The 26,064-nt window shown below is 38.5% G+C and overlaps 1 protein-coding gene and 1 long non-coding RNA gene across 3 annotated transcripts; one reads left to right on the top strand and one right to left on the bottom strand.

Moving 5' to 3' along the window:
* Nucleotides 1-13,190, bottom strand: LOC116602045. Its single transcript, XR_004290261.2, has 3 exons — nucleotides 13,074-13,190; nucleotides 4,470-4,642; nucleotides 1-1,250 (listed from the first exon to the last, which is right to left on the bottom strand). It is a non-coding gene; the product is annotated as an uncharacterized LOC116602045 (long non-coding RNA).
* LOC5518620 (lysyl oxidase homolog 3A) lies at nucleotides 1,187-24,283 on the top strand. 2 transcript variants are annotated; one of them, XM_048734067.1, is made up of 6 exons: nucleotides 1,187-1,376; nucleotides 13,030-13,256; nucleotides 21,574-21,710; nucleotides 22,575-22,686; nucleotides 23,003-23,125; nucleotides 23,881-24,283. In XM_048734067.1, the coding sequence occupies exons 2-6, from the start codon at nucleotides 13,061-13,063 to the stop codon at nucleotides 24,177-24,179; spliced, it is 867 nt and encodes a 288-aa protein (XP_048590024.1). In that variant the 5' UTR covers nucleotides 1,187-1,376; nucleotides 13,030-13,060; the 3' UTR covers nucleotides 24,180-24,283. The 2 variants fall into 2 exon arrangements, with proteins under 2 accessions (XP_048590024.1, XP_048590023.1); XM_048734066.1 differs by having other exon boundaries at nucleotides 21,511-21,710.
* Nucleotides 24,284-26,064: the final 1,781 nt, after the last annotated feature.

Genomic DNA, 26,064 nt, shown 5'->3' with positions numbered 1-26,064 from the left:
CAAGTTTAACAACAAGTTTATTTTCTAAACAAAGCCAAATTAATTGATCCGTCTTCCCAATAACATCACAGTTATTGTTCCAAACTCAACAAAACTTGTTACCTACAGTATTATTTATTTATAACATACACTATGTTTAGGAAGAATTGCGCTTACTTGCGCCATTTTAGCCCACTAATATTAACGGTTAGACCCTGCAAATTTTGTGCTTTTTTCACATCTCTTAGGTAAGGGTCCCCTTAAAAATGTGTGAGAAATATTTCTTTGCTCCATCACATAAAACAAGCATGGAGCAAAAATTTGGCACAATACTGTCATTGTATAGTTGTGTTGCTTAGGAGTCAAACACGAGCCGTATACCAATACATTCCTTTTTTATAAGAACTGTTATTGAGAACGTCCAGGCTGAGATTTCACCAAACTTTAAGAACATGCTAAGAACATGCGAATTGCGCTTACGTGCGCCATTTATTATTCAATTTTCGACGTTTTAGTCCACTAATATTAACGGTTTGACCCCGCAAATTTTGTGCTTTTTTCACATCTCTTAGGTTAGGGTCCCCTTAAAATTTTGTGAGAAATATTTCTTTGCTCCATCACATAAACCAAGCATGGAGCAAAAATTTGGCACAATACTGTCATTGTATAGTTGTGTTGCTTAGGAGTCAAACACGAGCCGTATACCAATACATTCTTTTTTTAAAAGAACCTTTTTTTTAAAAACGTCCAGGCTGAGATTTCACCAAATTTTAAGAACATGCTAAGAACATGCCGAGGCTCAGATAGAAGCAACAAATTGCTTTTTTTAGTCTTATGTGTTCTAAAATGCATTGTTAAATTGTGTTAGGACCATTTTTGTTTAATTTTCCTCCTAATAATTCATTTGCTTTTTCAAAGTTGCCAGTTTGCCGGAATAATTCAGTCGGGAGTAATACGGGTGGCGTAAATACGCTCAAATTTTAGAATGGAAGTGATAATACGGCCCATCTTTGTCAGATTCCATGTGTGTGATTTTATGCACATTTCACCAATGTGTCGGCCTTATTAGATTCGGTAAATACTTTAGTGTCTGTCTACCTGTGGAAATGGGCAGCCTCCGTTAAAGGGGCCTAGATTTCACATTGAAGATTACCCAGAAGATCCTGGAGACGAGGTTGGATGGAACATGACTTTTCGCAGCACGACAGCTACCTTGTCAGGTGAACTTTGTAGAAAACAAACTTCTTGTTTGTCTCATTCACGGTTCGCCCCTGCCAATAACACGATCATCATGATTAAAACTGTGGGATGAACATTAGTTTCCAAAGAAATCACGAGGATGCGAATATACCTAACCAACTTGGCTTTGATGTTATATTTTCTACAAGCTATTGAAGGTTAGTTTTCTTCAATCATTTTAGACTCTTTAAAACAATAATTATAAGGACAACACCTCCCGTTTTAACGACAAACACTTCTCTTGTTTTAACTCGTCACCTTTTTTAGGTTAATGGTTACATAAATTGTTCAAGATTTTTAATTTCTACGAGAAAAAAAGTATGTTTACACGTTTACAAAAATGACAATCCGTGAGGGGGACAGTGGCATCGATTTCCGTCAATTTTTGATCTTTTGGCCATAATTTCAATGATGTCCAACAGATAAAAATAAACCTTTTGCAGTTCAGTAAACGTTTGATGGTTTTGATCTTGATAGCTGAAATTTCTCGTTCGTTGCAGAATACCCCATCATGCAAAGTAATATTTTTGTTTAGGGATATTTCTGAAATCCACAGGGGGTGAAATGGGATAGCAATCACAAATCACCGATTTTTTGCAATTTCGTGGATCACGGAGTTAAAAATGGTGTTTTCTCGAGTGACGGGAGTAATGTTGAAAATGGCCGCGAAACATCAACAAATAGCGCTAAACACTAATTACATACGCAATGCAATACATCACGGAATGGCGCAAAAGGATACTTATTTGCAAGATAATATAGAACGGTTGTCACGTTTTACAAGGTTTGAAATCTCGATTCACGTATGAGAATGGTGTTCAATCACGGGTCACGAGAACATACTATTTTCACGAATCACGGCAACGATTTCCCTGTTTTCATGAATCACGGAGCAAATTTGGGTCCGTTAACGGATCACGCAAGACTCCTTTACCTCCCTGATGGGCTTATTACTAAATAATTTATTAAGAAACTCAACAGTTTATGCAATATCATTTCAAAGTATAGTAATTGATGTTTTCCCTTTTTTATTATTGTTTGCCATTATTATTTGCAATTGAAGAAGGCAATGGCTGATAAATCTGAATCACGTGCCCTTATAGTATTTTAGTTCAATATGCTACATCTTCATGTCTTCTTCTAAACAAACCACGCCAGGCTTTTAAAAAACATTGAAAGTTTTTTCTTTTGATTTAGTTTTAGACTTTGTCAGGGTTGACGAAGTAAAATTGAAGTGTTTTTAACTGCTGGGTAAAATAAAAATGTTTTTACAGAAAAAAAGTTAAATATAGATAGTTTGATTCTTTGTTTGCATTATTTAAAGATTTGAGAAATCACAGGCTCAACAGTAAGCACCCGTCGCGTATAAGGACCTAGGTATTAAACAGCCTGAAATTTTTCATTTTTAAAATAAAGCACCCTTTTAGAAGAACCTAATCAACTTGGTGGGGACAAATAGGTTTTTATTTGAAAGATACTCAAATCTTTTGTCGAATTCTGATTTACAGTTGATAACAAGAAAGAAAAGATGCTTATTTTCATAAATGCATGTTTGGTACATTGTATGATGTAGTTAATTACAACATGGGCTTTTATGGTGTATTCAGCATTGATTGCTATTGTTAAAGTTAAAGTCAGCAAGCATTCTGACTGTAGACTATTTTTGTATATGATGAATGAATAAGAACCTAAACAGCCTAATTTGTCAAAAGTTACCTAGATTTATAAGAACCTATTCAGCTTGATCTTTAAATTTCTGGGTTCCTATGTTTTTTTAGGTGTTTACTCCATTGTGACTCTTTTCAGTTCAGTTAAATGTTTTCCCGCGCTCATCTTTCGATGTATGGCGTTACTGGCCGGTGCTTATCTTTTGCCATATCTTGTTATCAAAGAGCGCAAAACTCAAAGCTCGCATGATTCTGGAGGTTCAACAAATGCAGCACAAATTCTGCACGCGGGCGGCGCCCCAAAACTACGATATTTTTTATGTGGCCCAAGTGCAATGCTCGCATGCGCCCGGAATTTACTCTCGTTTTCATCGCTTGCTCGTAATTCTTAGCCAAAAACACAATTGTTCTAAGTATTTTGCAGGTGCTTGCATGCTCAAAAGTGCTTGCCAAAGATCATTTTGATAAAAGGTGGAGAATTATGAAGACTTAAAAGATGTTTTAACAAGTTTAACAACAAGTTTATTTTTTAAACAAAGCCAAATTAATTGATCCGTCTTCCCAATAACATCAGAGTTATTATTCCAAACTCAAACAAAACTTGTTACCTACAGTATTATTTATTTATAACATACACTATGTTTAGGAAGAATTGCGCTTACTTGCGCCATTTTAGCCCACTAATATTAACGGTTAGACCCCGCAAATTTTGTGCTTTTTTCACATCTCTTAGGTAAGGGTCCCCTTAAAAATGTGTGAGAAATATTTCTTTGCTCCATCACATAAAACAAGCATGGAGCCAAAATTTGGCACAATACTGTCATTGTATAGTTGTGTTGCTTAGGAGTCAAACACGAGCCGTATACCAATACATTCTTTTTTTAAAAGAACCTTTTTTTTAGAACGTCCAGGCTGAGATTTCACCAAACTTTAAGAACATGCTAAAAACATGCGAATTGCGCTTACGTGTGCCATTTATTATCCAATTTTCGACGTTTTAGTCCACTAATATTAACGGTTTGACCCCGCAAATTTTGTGCTTTTTTCACATCTCTTAGGTTAGGGTCCCCTTAAAAATTTGTGAGAAATATTTCTTTGCTCCATCACATAAACCAAGCATGGAGCAAAAATTTGGCACAATACTGTCATTGTATAGTTGTGTTGCTTAGGAGTCAAACACGAGCCGTATACCAATACATTCTTTTTTTAAAAGAACCTTTTTTTTAAAAACGTCCAGGCTGAGATTTCACCAAATTTTAAGAACATGCTAAGAACATGCCGAGGCTCAGATAGAAGCAACAAATTGCTTTTTTTAGTCTTATGTGTTCTAAAATGCATTGTTAAATTGTGTTAGGACCATTTTTGTTTAATTTTCCTCCTAATAATTCATTTGCTTTTTCAAAGTTGCCAGTTTGCCGGAATAATTCAGTCGGGAGTAATACGGGTGGCGTAAATACGCTCAAATTTTAGAATGGAAGTGATAATACGGCCCATCTTTGTCAGATTCCATGTGTGTGATTTCATGCACATTTCACCAATGTGTCGGCCTTATTAGATTCGGTAAATACTTTAGTGTCTGTCTACCTGTGGAAATGGGCAGCCTCCGTTAAAGGGGCCTAGATTTCACATTGAAGATTACCCAGAAGATCCTGGAGACGAGGTTGGTTGGAACATGACTTTTCGCAGCACGACAGCTACCTTGTCAGGTGAACTTTGTAGAAAACAAACTTTTTGTTTGTCTCATTCACGGTTCTCCCCTGCAAATAACACGATCATCATGATTAAAACTGTGGGATGAACTTTAGCTTCCAATTAAATCACGAGGATGCGAATATACCTAACCAACTTGGCTTTGATGTTATTTTTTCTACAAGCTATTGAAGGTTAGTTTTCTTCAATCATTTTAGACTCTTTAAAACAATAATTATAAGAAAAAGGCTCCCATTTTAACGACAAACACTTCTCTTGTTTTAACTCGTCACCTTTTTTAGGTTAATGGTTACATAAATTGTTCAAGATTTTTAGTTTCAACGAGAAAAAAGTATTTTTTCGCATGATAGGGTATTCTGCAACAAACGAGAAGTTTCAGCTATCAAGATCAAAACCATCAAACGTTTACTGAACTTCGAACGGTTTTGTTTTTATTTATCTGTTGGACATCAGTTTAATGTTTAAATTGAAAAAATCTGAAGAAATTATGGCCAACAGATCAAAAATAATGACGGAAATCGATGCCATTGTCCCTCTCATTTTTGTAAACGTGTAAACATATTTCTTTTAGGGATATCTCTGAAATCCACAGGGGGTGAAGGGGGAAAGCAGTCACGAATCACCGATTTTTCGCAATTTCGTGGATCACGGAGTTAAAAATGGTGTTATCACGAATGACGGAAATAATGTTGAAAATGGCCGCAAAATTAAAAGAAAGCGAGATCAACAAATAGCGATAAACACTAATTTACATACGTAATGCTATGCAATCACAGAATTGCGCAAAAGGATAATGTTTTGTAACTAAGATAATATAGAACGGTTGTCACGTTTTACAAGGTTTGTAATCGCGATACACTTAAGAACGGTCACTTAAGAGAATTGTGTTCAATGACGGGTCACACGAGGACATACACGGCAAACAAAGTCGAGTTTGCACATAGCGCAGACATGTGGAATATTAGGAGAAAACGCGGTATATTCCATATTCCATATCTAAATATTCCCCTGGTTTTCCTATGGGTGATTATTTGCGTTTACTAAAGTATTCGCCGTGTCTTCCGCTAGTATTCGCTAGCGTAAGCGCCTGTCTTGTTCAGCGAGACAAGGTGATTTTGCGTTACATCAATAATCAGCACTTAGTGAGGCAGTACTTAGTATCAGTACTAAGTTCAATAAGAAACTGATCTATCAAAAAAAATAAAAGTGGTGCAACAAAGTGTAATATTCAAAGTGTAGTATGTAGTCAAGACAGAACACAAGGGAACAATGAATTTCGGTTGTAGTGATGAATACGCTCCAGTGGTTTATGAACCATTCTATTAGAATTTTATCAAAAGAACACACTTATTGTGTTTTAAGGTGACGCGGGTTCGATGGTTTATAATTTGTGTATGAAATTCAAACCAAGACTTGTTGCGCTGCTATTTGTAATCCATCGAATCCTTAAAAGCCAGAAACCACAGATTACAACATTATAGCTGTTTGAAAAGCCAGCTATTGCCGAATTTGGCATTTCATTGAAAGCACCAGTTTCGATAAAACAAATACTTTTTAGTATATATCTATAGAAGAGTGGTCTAACATACAAGTTCGACGGCGCTTGCACGTAATTTTGATCTATCAAAATATTTTGAGTACATCGATATCACCACTTTCAAATAAAGGGCTTTACATTTGGCAATTTGCTTGTTTTCAATCTCTAAACAGCTATTTTTTTTTAGTCCATGGTATTTGGCTTTCCAGGGTTCGAAATGATTATTAAATTTGTGTTAAAACAAGTTCGTATCAGCGCGGCGATAATAGTATTCTTTTCTAAACAAACTTCAAACAATTGAGCGCACACCACTGGCTTTTCAGGGTTCGAAAGAATTATGAAACCTGTGTTAAAACAAGTTCGTATCAGCGCGGCGATAATAGTATTCTTTTCTAAACAAACTTCAAACAATTGAGCGCACACCACTGGCTTTTCAGGGTTCGAAAAAATTTTGAAACCTGTGTTAAAACAAGTTACTATCGGCGCGGCGATTATAGTATTCTTTTCTAAACTAACTTCAAACAATTGAGCGCACACCACCTTAAAATAATTTTAGAATCTTAAAACAAAGAAGCAAACGCATGGGTCGGAGAAAAAAAAAAAGAGAACAGGCCGTGCACGGCTGAGGAGAAGGACAAATGAAAGATTTGTGTTCTCTAAAGAGTTTGTTTCTAACTGTTCACTGTGTTCTATCTGTTATTTCGCATATGTTACAGAGGGGTGTGTTAATAAACGAACACGCGAAACAACTGATACTACAGTTAAAAACATACTAATAGTGTTCCCTGCTCACACATACTGTAAGTGTTCCCTGCTCACACATACTGTAAGTGTCCCCTGCTCACACATACTATAAGTGTTCCCTGCTCACACATACTGTAAGTGTTCCCTGCTCACACATACTGTAAGTGTTCCCTGCTCACACATACTGTAAGTGTTCCCTGCTCACACATACTGTAAGTGTTCCCTGCTCACACATACTGTAAGTGTTCCCTGCTCACACATACTGTAAGTGTTCCCTGCTCACACATACTGTAAGTGTTCCCTGCTCACACATACTGTAAGTGTTCCCTGCTCACACATACTATAAGATAAGTGTTCCCTGCTCACATATACTATAAGATAAGTGTTCCCTGCTCACACATACTGTAAGTGTTCCCTGCTCACACATACTGTAAGTGTTCCCTGCTCACACATAATGTAAGTGTTCCCTACTCACAGATACTGTAAGTGCTCCCTGCTCACACATACTATAAGTGCTCCCTGCTCACACATACTGTAAGTGTTCCCTGCTCACACATACTGTAAGTGTTCCCTGCTCACACATACTGTAAGTGTTCCCTGCTCACACATACTAATAGTGTTCCCTGCTCACACACACTGTAAGTGTTCCATGCTCACACATACTAATAGTGTTCCCTGCTCACACATACTAATAGTGTTCCCTGCTCACACATACTATAAGTGTTCCCTGCTCACACATACTGTAAGTGTTCCCTGCTCACACATACTAATAGTGTTCCCTGCTCACACATACTAATAGTGTTCCCTGCTCACACATACTGTAAGTTTTTCCTACTCACATACATAGGAAACAAAACGAGAATGAACGGATTCCAACCACCTCGTAAAAAGACAAAGACTGTAATTTGAATCGATTTATTAAGGGAAGAAGGGGGACTTTGGAAGAAAAAAACAGAATTTGATGTAGAGAGAGTATTTTCGAATCGCATTCGAAGATTTTGACGAGAATCGTGCGCCACATCATATTTCCATTTCTGGAAACAGCCAAAAGGGGTTGTGACGTCATCACTCCTCATCTCTCAAGCCTCTTGGATCTTTACCGCCGGAAAGAAAAGATATTCAATTTCAAAGCTATTTCCGATCTTTCTTTGAAAGTTTAGTGCAGCCAATATGATAGATCATATTTCAAAGCCACCTCGTGCAAGTTTTCGAAGCAATGGAGTGATAACATGGTGACGGTGAGTATTTATTCGAAGTGAGTTGGCGCTGCGCGGCGCCATTTTTGACCGATTTCAAACCCAAACACATGTAGAAATTTGCCAAGATCTCTCTATAATAATTTTTTTGAGCTTAGAAAAAATTTTCCGATACAGAGGAGTTATGTAGCTTTCGAATGCGGTAAGTCTCTATATGGGACGCGACGCCAGTTGCTAGACGTTTGGTTTCTTTAAACAATATCGTGTTGAGCTCTGCACATCACCGACATAAGTATAGGCAACAAGGGCCCTCCCTACACTATCAAGTGGAATGCTTCGTTTGATAGCTAGCCTAGCCGTATTTATTGCTATCATTTTTTTTTTTTTTTTTTTGCTTTTTCTGGCTGATTTTAAAACCAGAAATCTTATACAGCGCTGCCAAAGTTATTATTAAATAGCTAAATTGAATAAAAATAAAATAAAATAAAATTATTGTGTGAGGCTGTACTTTCAGTTGGCTCCTCTGCAATAAGGCCATCATAAATAATGAGCTACTGTACTCTATAAATCAAATTGAAAAGAAACCCCTTCCTCTTTTCTAAATATATTTGTTACAATTTTATTCAGAAATTGACCATGGCAAAGAAGATGAAGATAAGTAAATATATAAGGATGGACAGATCATTGAATTTTCTCCTTTGTATTCCACTGTTAGTGATAAAAAAACTTATACTATTCTTTTTTTTAATATTTGTTTTATTTGTTCAAGCTATGTGTTATTGACTATTACACTTTTTGAAAGTATGGTTACAAACTGACCCCCTAGTTCTGTAGCACTGCCAAGAAAATAGGGGGGACCCCCTTCGTATTTACAAAGAAAATGCTTAAAGAACGCTGCTTGGTGGAAAAGTTATATGAGATTATATGGCTTTCAACGTTAATGGAGATTTGCACCCAAGCCTCTGCTACGGCCCTCCCCCTTGTCCATGGACTCCTTGTTGGAAATAGGATTTCTAATAATAACATGTTTTCTAGCGAGGGAAGGTTTTTTCTACTTCTATTATGACCCGAGTATAAACCAAGAGCATGGATGAAGGTTGGTTAAAAAGTTTCTATGTATTAAATACCCAGAGCTATCACAGTATTATACTTCTGGGTTTTTTAATGCGCACTAAAACATAATATAAGACACAGCATATTGTGCATTCAAAATGTGCTTTTGAAATGAGAGGGGATCTATGATTATTTCACATCACTTTTATGTATGGTGTTTGATTGTTAAAATTGTATGATTGGACAAATTGTTTCCACTTTTCTCCCATTTACTCTGACTGAAAATTTTCTACCAGAAAGAATTCAAATCGTTAGAATTCTGTTGGAGTAAAATTGTTTAGGAGAAGAATGATAAGCTCATGAAAATGATTTGTTTTCTAGACATATTGCATTATACATATGCTGTAAAAACATTTACAACATAATGTGTCCACTGCATTTCTTTGGGATTGAACATTTTACCAACAGGCTTGTGTTTTTTGGGGGGTGGCAAGTTTCCATCCTTTTTGGGTGTATAACATTTTGAGCTCTGTTGGACCATTCCATAATGTTTATAACTGAATACTGCCCCCCCCCCCCCCTTCCAACCCCCTCCCCCCCCCTGGGCAATTATCCCTCTAACTTTCAAGGCATATAAATCCTAAGCCCATTCAGCCTTTCGGCTATTAAGTCATAGCCCATTCATGCTCTAGGGACATTGTGAAATATTTAAATTTAAGAGTTATACAAAAGATGGGCTGGTTGGTACAAGCCAAGCAAAAAAAAAAAAAAAATTCAAACTGTGTCTTCTATTTGTTTTATTTGATATTCTGTGTACCGCATGCTTTTTGTGTAAGAGATGAGATGATTTAAGCTTATACCTCTAATAAGTCATTAAAACAAATATGAAATACTGTATGTGTCAAGTCATTTTCTGCAGTGGCTGATCCAAGTGTGGTTCTGTGGTCCAATCCTTTTTAAGCACAAAGCTATTGTAATAGTTTTCATAAATTGAACCACCTTTGAAAAATTCTAGACCCCCATTCAGCTTATAACAGCGCCTGCACAAGGCAATTTGAATACTGAATGTTCATGATCGACCGACAATATCGGACGGGCTGCATATATAACTTATTGAGACTAAACACAACACACAGTAAGGCATGTATTTATGCATGCATTATGAGCTTCGGAGGGCGCAACGAAAACCATTTGCAGTACTGAGCAGTCAACTCCAGGGTCAAGAATCCATGCCTGCTTGTCCACCGTTAAGTGCACCTTCGAATTCCAGTATAATTACGCTTCCAAGCTGTAATTCAATCGTGATGACCATCATCCTCGCTGTCATCTATTGACTATAGCGAATCGGACTTTCACACCGAACATAGCCATTCGAAATATAAATTTTACCACATCTTTGCGCCCAAAGGCTTTTCTACAAGTCTTTAAAGTTTTGATACGTTTAAACCCTACCAAAAAGCAGAAAGATACTGTTTTATGCTCTTATTCTCGTCTCTCTATATGGTCGCCATGTTTTTTTTTACTTAGGTCCAGCGAGTGTTATGACGTCATCTAACGATTTGATCTGTGATTGGTTGTTTCAATGTTTTGATGCCTCGAATGTCAAAACAAAAAAGTGTTTCCAGAAAAGGAAATATTCCGAGGTGCTCATTGTTTTTTTTCGCGAAACATCACTACTCTTACTTGGTATTAATATGATGCACAAGTTTGATTTTCTCTTTTGTTCATGAACTGGACATTTATATATATCAAAGTTTATCACGAAGAGGATAAAAAAGGGTTTTAAAAATGGCTCGCAAAATTGCAATTATCAGCTGGTGCGATTGGCTTCATCCTTGCCAGTGGACTCACAGTTGCCAAGTTCTTTACGCTTGTTCTTGGTCTTAGAATACCTTTAATATAATAGTTTCTCCTGGATGTAGATGCAATGCGATAGGAGAAATCCGCTTGGTGTACGTGGCTTCCCATTGCACTTCTGAAGGCCCTGTTCGCGTCCATTTGGTACATATTGTTTATGATTAGGATTTTTGTAATAATGAAAACATAATAGTTAATGACACATTTGGGATCCCCCATATTATATATTATATAATAGTTTAAAATTAAAATATTTACTATCTCATATTTTATTTTATCATTTATAGTTGCAGTTGGGACATATTGATATGATTTTCAATTGTTATATCAGAAAATAAAATGAGGTTGTTTAGATATAGACGTCTGATTTTGATTTTTAGTTGCTCAAACAAAAGGCATTTGAAAACGCTTTGTCTGTTTCACTGTCGGACGTGTCTTTCTTTTATCCGCCATTTTGTCATCGGCAAAATACTAAGTGGGTTAAAGTTTTACGATATTTTACAGGACTGATATGCACACATTCCGGCCCTCTGTCATTACCATTGTCATTATTTGCAGCACGCACTGGTCGAGATTAACGAATGGTTCTGGTGAGCTAAATATTTGGCGAACACCAACTACATGAACATGCCAAGGCTCAGATAGCAGAAAGGTCTTTTTCTTTTTTAGTCCTGAGGCGTTCTAAAATGCAAAATAAAATTGTGATCATACTAACAACTTTATTATTGCTATTGATCATTAATTAGCGTACTTCTCTTCCTATTAATTCATTGGTTATTATATTTTTATATACACTAAAATTTAAGAACATCGTTAAGAACATATTCAGCCTTAAAATTTCCCAAAATTAAGAACGGCCCAATCTCAACTGAAAATAACAGGTACTCGGTTGTTTTCATTCTTATTGTTTTATTAAACATACATAATCGCATATTTGTGCATTATGTTCATGCAATTTTTTTTTTGTCCAAAACTTTTTTTTTTTGTTATCTGGGCCCTTTTTTCGACTCGTCCATCGAGAACCAAAATTCATTCACATGTTATCTCAACAATATGCCGACAGAGAGAGCGGGAACGGGATAATGGGTGGTTTTTCTAATTGGAAAACTTATAATAGTTGGGAAAGAATTGAGGTTCGATAAACAAGTTGAAAAATGGGCCCAATGAGAAAAAAAATTGCATTTTGGAGAAAGAAAATGCAAAATAAAAAGTAAATACTCATCGCTTTAAAGTGCAAAAACACTTTTGCAATAATATCCACTTTTTATCGTTTATGCGCAAACAGATTAGACGAGAATAAATTTAATTAAAATTATGACAGCAATAATGCCAGTGTAGGTAATAGATCCCTTATTTAAATTCATTATAAGATTTGACGAGTTTTGTGAACAGGAAATGACTCAAACGAATGCTAACTTTTTCTGTAACATCTCACATTGATGATACAATCGGTCTTTTTGAAGGAGCCCATATGGGCTTTTAATGTTTTCTTAACTTTTTACTTTATTTGTAGAGCTGTCTTGTTACAAAGATAAATCGGGCGCCAGATTCCCAGCTGTTCTCGAGCCCTTTGCATAGCTATAAAATGGCCATAGCGATTCATAGATCAGATAAGAATAATTATAATAATATTATTGTATATTAAAAAACGTAATTATTTGGGGTAAAATTAATATCGTTTTTTTAGAATAGAGAAAATGCTATTCTAGCCTTATGCACTTGTGTATATTTAAAAGGGACCACTGAGCAACAAAATTATTTACAAATTAATTTTAATATTTAATGAGCACTACTTTTAGGCGGCCGACACTATAATAAGAACCTGAAAAATACTTGCATTTTATACCTGCATTACAGTTTCAGGTAGAAAAATGGGAAATGTCGTTCTAGGTACTTGAAATACCGTTTAAGGACAAAATAAATCTATCAGAACCAGTTTTGGGCGGTTCTTCGTGACCAATATAACCACTATATTCCTTAAAGTATCTTATTTCAAAACAGTGACATCTAAGATTCTGTATAAATACTCGTATTTCTTATCTCTTAGATTCAGTTCAGCATTCTGTTTAGTAAGGAAGATGAAGGCCTTACCTATGTTAGCGCCGCTCGGCTCTCAACTGTGTGTTCTGTGTTTGGTGATTTGGGTGACTGTTTGTATGAGCCTGCAACTTCGCGATAAAGACAGCGGTTTCATATCCAATAAGTTCGTTGCTCACCCGGGAAAACGACTTGCGGTGCCTACCATCTCACAAGCAGAGGACAATAATCAATCAAGTAAGATTATATCAAACTTTAAAACTTCATAACAAACTCAAAACTTCTGTCTGGAATGTTACTGTTTTTTTTGTCCAACGTCTCTTTCTGTTATTTGTTTAAGGTAGATAAGTATTTTCTCGCTTTTATTGGAGTATTTCCTTGTTAGAAAAGATATTTAAGCATCGAATGATAAACCAGTTATCATATTTTGTCAGTACGCACGGAGGTAACAACAACGCCCAAGAACATGTATATGTATATGTATATATATATATATATATATATATATATATATATATATAAAATGATGGTTGAAGGCTTTCATAGAAAGTGCTCAATACTCGAAAGTAGAGCGGTGTATAGTGTTGGTTTGAGAAAAATACAAACTACATAGGTTTCCCTACAGGTCTGTTTCGTGGTTGCCCACTCATCAGGGGATTTAATGAGAATATTCCTACCATCGTATATATACTATTAACATTGAAATTTACATAATAATAGACTGATAGTTTTAGCTAAGGCGGCAAGAGGAACAATAGCGAGTTACATAAATATGCAGGGCGGAACGTGTGAAAAATTGATAGCGCGAAAATTTAACAGTGACGGGATTAACAGTTCTAATTGTTTCGTAGCAGGGCTTTGTTTCTGTGGCGGCACGAGGACACGAGTTCATTGCGTTTATTTAGAGTTGATAGTTTGGGTTGGCAGATGATCGTCAGCTTTTCCTTGAGGCAGAGGTTGCAACGCTTAGTGGTACTGTTGTAGGCGGAGTGGGAAGAAAGAATGCGCCATGAAATAAAGTACTCAATCATGTTGTCCTTGAGAGTCCAGACGTGTTTGCTGAGTTCGGTGGAGTTTCTGTGTTTGGCGTGTCGGAATGATGCGGTGTGGTTTCTGTACCTGGTCTTGAAGCTGTTTTCAGTGAGCCCGACGTATGTTTCCGAGGTGTTGTTGTCTTTTCGAGTTACGGTAGCTTGGTAGATAACAGATGTCTGTAGGCAGTTTCCGTCTAGAGGGCAGGTGTCTTTCTGTCGGCAGTTGCATGTCTTGTTGTTGGTAGTGGTAGGGGCGGAGTTGGCGATCTCGGTGGCCGACGATGCGGTGATGATGCGCTTGTTGTGGTTGTCGATGATGTCCACCGTGAGAGCAACCACCCGCCCTCCATCACCAAGAACATCCCTGCTGGTATCAACAGACGCCTATCTGCCCTATCTTCAGACCAAGCCTCCTTTGACCAGACCGCGCCGCCTTACCAGAAAGCACTCGACGATAGCGGATACAACTACACGCTACGCTACGATCCCAACACCGTAACCAACCGAAAAACCCGCAAACGCAACAACATCCTATGGTACAACCCGCCCTTCAGCAAGAACACCAGCACCAACATCGGCCACAGATTCCTCACCCTGATAGACAAGCACTTCCCGAAAGACAACCACCTCCGTAAAATCTTCAACAGAAACACCATCAAAATCAGTTACAGCTGCATGAACAACACCAAACAGATCATCGACAACCACAACAAGCGCATCATCACCGCATCGTCGGCCACCGAGATCGCCAACTCCGCCCCTACCACTACCAACAACAAGACATGCAACTGCCGACAGAAAGACACCTGCCCTCTAGACGGAAACTGCCTACAGACATCTGTTATCTACCAAGCTACCGTAACTCGAAAAGACAACAACACCTCGGAAACATACGTCGGGCTCACTGAAAACAGCTTCAAGACCAGGTACAGAAACCACACCGCATCATTCCGACACGCCAAACACAGAAACTCCACCGAACTCAGCAAACACGTCTGGACTCTCAAGGACAACATGATTGAGTACTTTATTTCATGGCGCATTCTTTCTTCCCACTCCGCCTACAACAGTACCACTAAGCGTTGCAACCTCTGCCTCAAGGAAAAGCTGACGATCATCTGCCAACCCAAACTATCAACTCTAAATAAACGCAATGAACTCGTGTCCTCGTGCCGCCACAGAAACAAAGCCCTGCTACGAAACAATTAGAACTGTTAATCCCGTCACTGTTAAATTTTCGCGCTATCAATTTTTCACACGTTCCGCCCTGCATATTTATGTAACTCGCTATTGTTCCTCTTGCCGCCTTAGCTAAAACTATCAGTCTATTATTATGTAAATTTCAATGTTAATAGTATATATACGATGGTAGGAATATTCTCATTAAATCCCCTGATGAGTGGGCAACCACGAAACAGACCTGTAGGGAAACCTATGTAGTTTGTATTTTTCTCAAACCAACACTATATATATATATATATATTTGCCCTTTCATTCCATTTGAAGAGTAAAAATACTGGAAAAGAAAATACTATTGATTTTCTTCTGTTCCTTTCTCTTTTTTCTTTTTGTTTTTTTTTATGTTTACTTTACGTATCCCCTTATCAAATTCTGCCTAGATGGACTAATTATATGACAACTTGTTTTAAGGAAAACAAAACACATAACACTGATAAATTTGCTTTTGAGATTGCTTTTCTCACCTTTCCTTGTTGAAACGTTATTTTCGAACCCTTCTTTAGATGCCTTTCATCAGCAAAATGTGAGTCTTTTTAGTGATCCGGAAGCAGTACTCCTTTGTTTTGTCAGTTGTTAGAGGGTTGAATAACTTAGTTGCAAGTGTTGTGTTCCTTTCCCGCTCAACAAATTTAAATGGCTGTGTTACTTTCTAGATTAACCCATTCACAGTGTTGCGTTACTTGTTTGCTCATCAACCAATGCAAAGTGTCGTGTTACTTTCTCGCTCAACCAATGCAAAGTGTTATGTTACTTTCTAGATCAACCAATGCAAGTGTTGTGTTACTTTTTCGGTCAACCAATGCAAAGTGTTGTGTTACTTTCTAGATCAACCAATGCAAAGTGTTGTATTACATTCTCGCTCAACCAATGCAATGTGTTGTGTTACTTTCTCGCTCAACCAATGCAAAGTGTTGTGTTACTTTATCGCTCAACCAATGCAACTGTTAAGTTACTTTCTCGCTCAACCAATGCAAAGTGTTGTGTTACTTTCTCGCTAAACCAATGCAAAGCGTTGTGTTACTTTCTCGCTAAACCAATGCAAAGCGTTGTGTTACTTTCTCGCTCAACCAATCCAAAGTGTTGTGTTACATTCGCACTAAACCAATGCAAAGTGTTGTGTTACTTTCTCGCTAAACCAATGCAAAGTGTTGTCTTTCTTTCTTAATCAACCAATGCAAAGTGTTGTCTTTCTTTCTAGATCAACCAATGCAAAGTGTTGTGTTACTTTCTCGCTCAACCAATGCAAAGTGTTGTGTTACTTTCTCGCTCAACCAATGCAAAGCGTTGGGTTACTTTCTCGCTCAACCAATCCAAAGTGTTGTGTTACATTCGCGCTAAACCAATGCAAAGTGTTGTGTTACTTTCTCGCTAAACCAATGCAAAGTGTTGTCTTTCTTTCTTGATCAACCAATGCAAAGTGTTGTCTTTCTTTCTAGATCAACCAATGCAAAGTGTTGTGTTACTTTCTCGCTCAACCAATGCAAAGTGTTGTGTTACTTTCTCGCTCAACCAATGCAAAGCGTTGTGTTACTTTCTCGCTCAACCAATGCAAAGCGTTGTGTTACTTTCTCGCTCAACCAATCCAAAGTGTTGTGTTACATTCGCGCTAAACCAATGCAAAGTGTTGTGTTACTTTCTCGCTAAACCAATGCAAAGTGTTGTCTTTCTTTCTTGATCAACTAATGCAAAGTGTTGTCTTTCTTTCTAGATCAACCAATGCAAAGGGTTGTGTAACTTTATCGCTCAACCAATGCAAAGTGTTGTGTTACTTTCTAGATCAACCAATGCAAAGTGTTGTGTAACTTTCTCGCTCAACCAATGTCAATGGCTGTGTCACTTCCTAGATTAACCCATTCACAGTGTTGTGTTACTTTTTTGCTCATCAACCAATGCAAAGAATTGTGTTTCTTTCTCGGTCAACCAATGCAAAGTGTTGTGTTTCTTTCTCGCTCAACCAATGCAAAGTGTTGTGTTACTTTCCCGCTCAACCAATGCAAAGTGTTGTGTTACTTTCTAGATCAACAAATGCAAAGTGTTGTGTTACTTTCTCGCTCAACCAATGCAAAGTGTTGTGTTACTTTCTAGATCAACCAATGCAAAGTGTTGTGTAACTTTCTCGCTCAACCAATGTCAATGGCTGTGTCACTTCCTAGATTAACCCATTCACTGTGTTGCGTTACTTTTTTGCTCATCAACCAATGCAAAGTGTCGTGTTACTTTCTCTCTCAACCAATGCAAAGTGTTGTGTTACTTTCTCGCTCAACCAATGCAAAGTGTTGTAATACATTCCCGCTCAACCAATGCAAAGTGTTGTGTTTCTTTCTCGGTCAACCAATGCAAAGTGTTGTAATACATTCCCGCTCAACCAATGCAAAATGTTGTGTTACTTTCTAGTTTAACCAATTCAAAGTGTTGTGTTACTTTCTAGATCAACCAATGCAAAGTGTTGTGTTACTTTCTCGCTCAACCAATGCAAAGTGTTGTGTTACTTTCTAGATCAACCAATGCAAAGTGTTGTGTTACTTTCTCGTTCAACCAATGCAACTGTTAAGTTACTTTCTCGCTCAACCAATGTCAATGGCTGTGTCACTTCCTAGATTAACCCATTCACTGTGTTGCGTTACTTTTTTGCTCATCAACCAATGCAAAGTGTTGTGTTTCTTTCTCGGTCAACCAATGCAAAGTGTTGTGTTACTTTCTCGCTCTACCAATGCAAAGTGTTGTGTTACTTTCTAGTTTAACCAATTCAAAGTGTTGTGTTACTTTCTCGCTCAACCAATGCAAAGTGTTGTGTTACTTTCTAGTTTAACCAATTCAAAGTGTTGTGTTACTTTCTCGCTCAACCAATGCAAAGTGTTGTGTTACTTTCCCGCTCAACCAATGCAAAGTGTTGTGTTACTTTCTAGATCAACCAATGCAAAGTGTTGTGTTACTTTCTCGCTCAACCAATCCAAAGTGTTGTGTTACATTCGCGCTAAACCAATGCAAAGTGTTGTGTTACTTTCTCGCTAAACCAATGCAAAGTGTTGTCTTTCTTTCTTGATCAACCAATGCAAAGTGTTGTCTTTCTTCCTAGATCAACCAATGCAAAGTGTTGTGTTACTTTCTCGCTCAACCAATGCAAAGTGTTGTGTTACTTTCTCGCTCAACCAATGCAAAGCGTTGTGTTACTTTCTCTCAACCAATCCAAAGTGTTGTGTTACATTCGCGCTAAACCAATGCAAAGTGTTGTGTTACTTTCTCGCTAAACCAATGCAAAGTGTTGTCTTACTTTCTTGATCAACCAATGCAAAGTGTTGTCTTTCTTTCTAGATCAACCAATGCAAAGGGTTGTGTAACTTTCTCGCTCAACCAATGCAAAGTGTTGTGTTACTTTTTAGATCAACCAATGCAAAGTGTTGTGTTACTTTCTCGCTAAACCAATGCAAAGTGTTGTGTAACTTTCTCGCTCAACCAATGTCAATGGCTGTGTCACTTCCTAGATTAACCCATTCACTGTGTTGCGTTACTTTTTCGCTCATCAACCAATGCAAAGTGTCGTGTTACTTTCTCGCTCAACCAATGCAAAGTGTTGTGTTACTTTCTCGCTCAACCAATGCAAAGTGTTGTAATACATTCCCGCTCAACCAATGCAAAGTGTTGTGTTACTTTTTTGCTCATCAACCAATGCAAAGTGTTGTGTTTCTTTCTCGGTCAACCAATGCAAAGTGTTGTAATACATTCCCGCTCAACCAATGCAAAGTGTTGTGTTACTTTCTCGCTCAACCAATGCAAAGTGTTGTAATACATTCCCGCTCAACCAATGCAAAGTGTTGCGTTACTTTTTTGCTCATCAACCAATGCAAAGTGTTGTGTTACTTTCTCGCTCAACCAATGCAAAGTGTTGTGTTACTTTCTCGCTCAACCAATGCAAAGTGTTGTAATACATTCCCGCTCAACCAATGCAAAGTGTTGCGTTACTTTTTTGCTCATCAACCAATGCAAAGTGTTGTGTTTCTTTCTCGGTCAACCAATGCAAAGTGTTGTAATACATTCCCGCTCAACCAATGCAAAGTGTTGTGTTACTTTCTAGATCAACCAATGCAAAGTGTTGTGTTACTTTCTCGCTCAACCAATGTCAATGGCTGTGTCACTTCCTAGATTAACCCATTCACTGTGTTGCGTTACTTTTTTGCTCATCAACCAATGCAAAGTGTCGTGTTACTTTCTCGCTCAACCAATGCAAAGTGTTGTGTTACTTTCTCGCTCAATCAATGCAGAGTGTTGTGTTACTTTCTCGCTCAACCAATGCAAAGTATTGTGTTACTTTCTCGCTCAACCAATGCAAAGTGTTGTGTTACTTTCTAGTTTAACCAATTCAAAGTGTTGTGTTACTTTCTCGCTCAACCAATGCAAAGTGTTGTGTTACTTTCTCGCTCAACCAATGCAAAGTGTTGTGTTACTTTCTCGCTCAATCAATGCAGAGTGTTGTGTTACTTTCTCGCTCAACCAATGCAAAGTGTTGTGTTACTTTCTCGCTCAACCAATGCAAAGTGTTGTGTTACTTTCTCGCTCAATCAATGCAGAGTGTTGTGTTACTTTCTCGCTCAACCAATGCAAAGTGTTGTGTTACTTTCTCGCTCAACCAATGCAAAGTGTTGTGTTACTTTCTAGATCAACCAATGCAAAGTGTTGTGTTACTTTCTCGGTCAACCAATGCAAAGTGTTGTGTTACTTTCTCGCTCAACCAATGCAAAGTGTTGTGTTACTTTTTAGATCAACCAATGCAAAGTGTTGTGTTACTTTCTAGATCAACCAATGCAAAGTGTTGTGTTACTTTCTCCCTCAACCAATGTCAATGGCTGTGTCACTTCCTAGATTAACCCATTCACAGTGTTGCGTTACTTTTTTGCTCATCAACCAATGCAAAGTGTTGTGTTTCTTTCTCGGTCAACCAATGCAAAGTGTTGTAATACATTCCCGCTCAACCAATGCAAAGTGTTGTGTTACTTTCTAGATCAACCAATGCAAAGTGTTGTGTTACTTTCTCGCTCAACCAATGCAAAGTGTTGTCTTTCTTTCTAGATCAACCAATGTAAATGGCAGTATTACTTTCTAGATCAACCAATGCAAAGTGTTGTGTTACTTTCTCGCTAAACCAATGCAAAGTGTTGTGTTACTTTCTCGCTTAACCAATGCAAAGTGTTGTCTTTCTTTCTAGATCAACCAATGCAAAGGGTTGTGTTACTTTCTCGCTCAACCAATGCAAAGTGTTGTGTTACTTTCTAGTTTAACCAATTCAAAGTGTTGTGTTACTTTCACGCTCAACCAATGCAAAGTGTTGTGTTACTTTCTCGCTCAATCAATGCAGAGTGTTGTGTTACTTTCTCGCTCAACCAATGCAAAGTGTTGTGTTACTTTCTCGTTCAACCAATGCAAAGTATTGTGTTACTTTCTAGATCAACCAATGCAACGTGTTGTGTTACTTTCTAGATCAACCAATGCAAAGTGTTGTGTTACTTTCTCGCTCAACCAATGCAAAGTGTTGTGATGCTTTCTCGCTCAACCAATGCAAAGTGTTGTGTTACTTTGTCGCTCAACCAATACAAAGTGTTGTGTTACTTTCTCGCTCAACCAATGCAAGGTATTGTGTTACTTTCCTGCTCAACACATTCACAGCGTTTTGTTAATTTTTTGCTCAGCCAAAGTCTAGCGTTGCGTTACTTTTTCAGCCAAACTGGGAAATTTGCGCAAATAAGCCAATGCATATATTCTCGGATTCCCAGGATGTCGAGGTCAGCTTGACAAGGCGCGAGAACGAGGCGGCGGAAGGGAAAGGGCGCGGGAGAGAAGAGCAAGGAGGTGAAGACTTCTTGCTTTTTTTCTTTTCTCTCCCGCCCCCTACCCCTTTCCTCCTCCTCCAGCCATAAAATGGCGACCTAAAAATCCTTAGAATATTTGTGTAATTTTTGCTAACTTCAGGAAAAATCCAATGTGAACCACCTTTACGACTTTCGTCGTACGACTATTTTAAACAGTAGGTATTAGATTGTGAAATATAAATAGACCATTCTTTGACTGTCGATGGTAGGTGTCAAAATGATACACTATGGGTGAGGTGAATTGGGCCCCTAACCGTCTCGAGTTTAATTTCCTTTCTACTCGGAAATCAAACCCAAAGCCCGAACTCTACCTCCTTCCAGAACTCGCTTATTAATCTATACATTGCTGTTGTCCAGTTGTCCAAAAGAGCGTCCTGGTTGATGACGTCATGGATTGTTCGTTTGAATGTCTTACTGAAGGGTGGTGTCACTCCGTAAACGTCAGATTGACAGCGACAAAGAGTGGAAGACACGTGTGTGAGCTTATATCTACTGATAGATATAACCACTCTGAATACTTAGTAGAGGACAAGGACCTCGTGCACTTTGGGATAAAGGTAGGTGGTGGATATAATGACTCTAAATACTGAGTACAGGCCAAAGACTTATTTCACTTTGGGATAAAGGTAAGTGCATAGCCGAAGCAGGCCTCGAATTATTGGGGGTCACGATACAGAAACATTAAGAAAACATTGGGGGCACAGCCACGCCCCTACTGGTCATTTTCTCATGTTTTTTTTAAATATTAGGAGGGGGGGGGGTGACCCAAGTGCCCCACCCCCTGCTACGGCCATGAATTGTATACAACCACATGGAATACTTGGTATAAGATAAAGACTTCGTGCACCTTGGGATAAAGGAAAGGCGGGGATAATTCATCAAGGCAAAAAAAAAAAAATTCTCAATTGACGCTCATTTTCTTGGCCGCGCGAAAGGGGATTGGATCGAAGGTTTCATTTCTGGTTTTGACGGAAAAATCTAAAACAGCGCAAAATTAGTTAAATGAAATTCGTTTTATTATTTTATAGAAGAAAATATAAAGAATTGACCAAATCTGTCAGTTTTAAAAGGTTATACGGACTTTAAACAGTACGAAACAAAAAACTCAATTGGCATAATGAAAGAAACAGTCCTCGTGGAATGCTTAAAAAGATACAAAGACTTCATGAAAGGAAAGAACTTTACCTAAAAAAAGTGCAGCCTTGGGTTTCCCTAGATTTCTAAACATGCAAAAAACCTTTATACCCTTGGAGTATATGGCTATTTGCAGGGGATCCTGAGTGTTTGCTGATTTTAGGAGAACTGATGCAAAAGTCGTCCCTAGGAAACTAATGTTAAGGGGATGCTCGAAGTTATCGAGTTAACACTGTAACTAACAAACACGTAGATGTTTACGCTCACGCGTGCTCTTTTAATTGCAGTCTCCCTGTGAAGAATCGCCTTGCAGTAATGGGGAGTGCGTGACAGTGTACGATGAGCCGTACTTCTACTGCGCATGCTCGTCAGGATACACTGGACTGACCTGTTCAGCAGGTTTGGTTACTAAGCCTTTCGCTGCATCAGGCCGTAAAACTACAGAGCAAAAACATGGCATGAAATTCTCAATATATAAACACGGGAATTAGAATACTTTCTTGCCAGTCAACCGTAACAATACTATACCTCTAGTAAGCGGACGCGAATATTATGCATCACTACTTCCGGCCCTTCACAATCTCTGTGATTTTACCTGAATATAGCGAAAACCTGGATTTAAAGTTTTGAAAGGTTTCTTGTAATGAATAACGAGTTTGTTATATAGAGGGTTCATTGCCTTGTTATATAGAGGGTTCATTGCCTTGATTTATAGATATCGACGAATGCAGACTCGACATCAGCAGGTGTGGTGTGAATGCCTACTGCACCAACACCGTGGGCTCATACTTTTGCACATGCAATTCAGGATACTACTGGATCGGAGGTAGATGCGCAGGTAAGCTGCACCAACACCGTGGGCTCATACACTTGAGCTTCTCGTTCAGGTGCCTGAAAAGTCAGATAAAATTATCGGCCGATAGGAGTTATCTGTATAAATTTGCTTAGCGGTGGATAGCTATCCGACCGATAAAAAAGATATCGCTCGGATCCTCGGATATATCGGTGGATAAACGACAAGAAAACTGACAAATAAATGTTACATAGGAACTCGGTGAATCAGCAAATATGAGCCCATTTTTGCATTAATTTTCGTTTTATTTTACCAAAGACGCTCCATAACAAGTCTGTGTTGTCTTCAGTCGCCTCCATTAAGTCCAAATTCGTTTTTAACTAGTCTCAAAAGCGATCGAATGGCAAGCAATTTCAGTCTCCCATTACCAGATTACGCCAACTTGAAATCAATAGTGGTTTAGTTTTATTGGACATCTCCCAAGGTCGTGGGATTAATTAGGACTTTTTTCTTCAAGCAAACGTACAGAAAACAAAACACATACAATCATCACAGGCTTCCCAACTCACCATTTGTAATCAATATATTATAAGTGCCAATGATTACCTTCGAACGACATCCTGAAGCCTAAAAAAAGTCACATGGTGAAAACTTGGTTTTCTTCTGTTACAGAGGCGTGTGTAGATAAAACTGTGCGGTCCGGTGCAGTAATTCCGACCACGCAAGGATCGATTTAAATTTCAATTAAAAAAAAAACAAGTTTTAACAATGTGACCTTTAACCCTTGTCATGTTTCACAGTTAATCAGGTCTGGCTGTCCCACGGATTCTATGGCCGGGTGGAGGTGTACCATAATGGTCAGTGGGGAACAGTTTGTGATGACTATTGGACCATCAACGATGGGCGTGTCGTGTGTAGATCGCTTGGATATGGATCCGTAGTCTCTGTTCATCAGGCAGCTCATTATGGCCAAGGAAGCGGGCCAATATGGCTTGATGATGTCCATTGCTCTGGCAATGAGGCTACCCTGTTCTCATGCCAATTTACCCACACCCATAATTGTGGTCACAGCGAGGATGCATCAGTTGTGTGTTCTTAGACATGACGGAAAAACATGACGCTCCAAATAAGCCCATTTCACATCGAATAAGGTGGAGAATTTCTCTGAGTACTTAGTAACTTATGATGATTAAGGAAAAATTATCTTAAAAAGCCAAAATCTGGTTATGCGCACTACGGCCACACGTTATTTGTGTTTTGAAAATCAGTCCGTAATACAAGGAACCTATAGCCATTGTAAGAAATTGTGTCTTCTCTCTCTATCTGGAATTGCGCGTTGTTCAGGTTTTTCCGTCATGTCGTGTTCTTAGGGAAGAGCAGGGAGCCTGGTCAGGAGCGGATCTAGCCTTTCGCTAAAGGGGGGTTTGGCTCAGTGACAAAGGGGGAGGGGGTAATTAGTTTTTGTTACAAAACAAAAGGGGGGTTTAAAACCCCTAAACTCTCCCCCTAGATCAGCTACTGCCGGTACACGACACCCACTGATCAACACCATCGCAAACATTATCACCATCATCACCATCATCATCATCACCATCGCAAACATTATCACCATCATCACCATCACCATCATTACCATCGCAAACATTATCATCAACATCACCATCACCATCACCATCACCATCATCACCATCACCATCATCACCATCATCACCATCACCATCATCACCATCACCATCGCAAACATTATCATCAACATTATTATAAAAATTCAGTCAGTCAGTCAGCAGGGCGGCGGATGGGAGGGGCCCACTTTTCTGAGCGGATTTTTCTATATATATGAACGTTTTTTAAACGGGTTTCAAGCGGTACATATGCAACCGACAACAAATTTGTTAAACAGTTTAAAAACCCGTGTATAAAAACCTAGGTTATTCCTCGTGTACTTATAAATAGCGAATAAGAATTTGGATCCATCACTCACCCCTCCCCCCTGAAACCACCAACCGTCCCTCCCCAAGAAACCATTACCCACCCCTCCCCCAACATTTGCCCTCCCTCCACTTATGGGACCACTACGCCGTCCCTGGTCAGTCAGTCAGTCAGTCAGTCAGTCAGTCAGTCAGTCAGTCAGTCAGTCAGTCAGTCAGTCAGTCAGTCAGTCAGTCAGTCAGTCGGTCAGTCGGTCGGTCAGTCATTAGTCGATGTCCTTATTTATTTTGGGTAAAACCGTATAATTAGTTTTCTAACTAATGGCCCTCTAAAATAAGCTATATAAGGTCAGTAGAACAAACTTTCATACGTTTTGATATTTTAAGTGTTTTGAAGGCGGACTGGAAATTTCGCGGGGGGGGGGGGGGGGGTGGGGGTTCAAACACCCAGGAAATTCCAGCCAGAGGGGAGGGGGGGGGGGAATAAAATGCCCTTTTCCCTCAACAGTTACTGTATTTATTTTTTTTCCAGGGGGTTGGAAACTCTAGAGGGGTGGCGGGTCATACCTCCGCCCCCGTCAATGGGGGTATGGATATTATCTGGAACTACATATTAGACATGACCAAAGAGCGAATTCGTACAATTATTATTTAGATTTCGAATCCTCTTGAAAATCCAATGTCTTCGCTTAAAAATCGACAAATAAGCAATTTCGTGCTTCCTCGTTTTAGTGGAGCATGATCCCCATCGTGTCTTAGTATAAGTCATGTCTCTCTGCAAATTTAAAGATAAAGCATCGGTTATTTGGGGAAAAATATTGGAAAGTTCATAAAATACTGGTCTGTTCATATGCTAAATAACCCAATCGGTTACCAACAAATAAAATTAAGCAGTAGCCCATCAAATACGGATTTAAATATTGTCATCTGAAAATATGAATGAAATCGGACGAGATTTGAGACTACTAGACGCAATTATAATGAGTAAAATGAAAAAAATGCTATAAGGAATTACTAACGAGCCTCCTTAAATAACTAGGCTTAAGGAATCCTGTG

This window comes from Nematostella vectensis, chromosome 11, assembly GCF_932526225.1.
Source record: "Nematostella vectensis chromosome 11, jaNemVect1.1, whole genome shotgun sequence".
Lineage (NCBI taxonomy): Eukaryota > Metazoa > Cnidaria > Anthozoa > Actiniaria > Edwardsiidae > Nematostella > Nematostella vectensis.
This window is presented reverse-complemented; position numbering and strand designations above follow the sequence as displayed.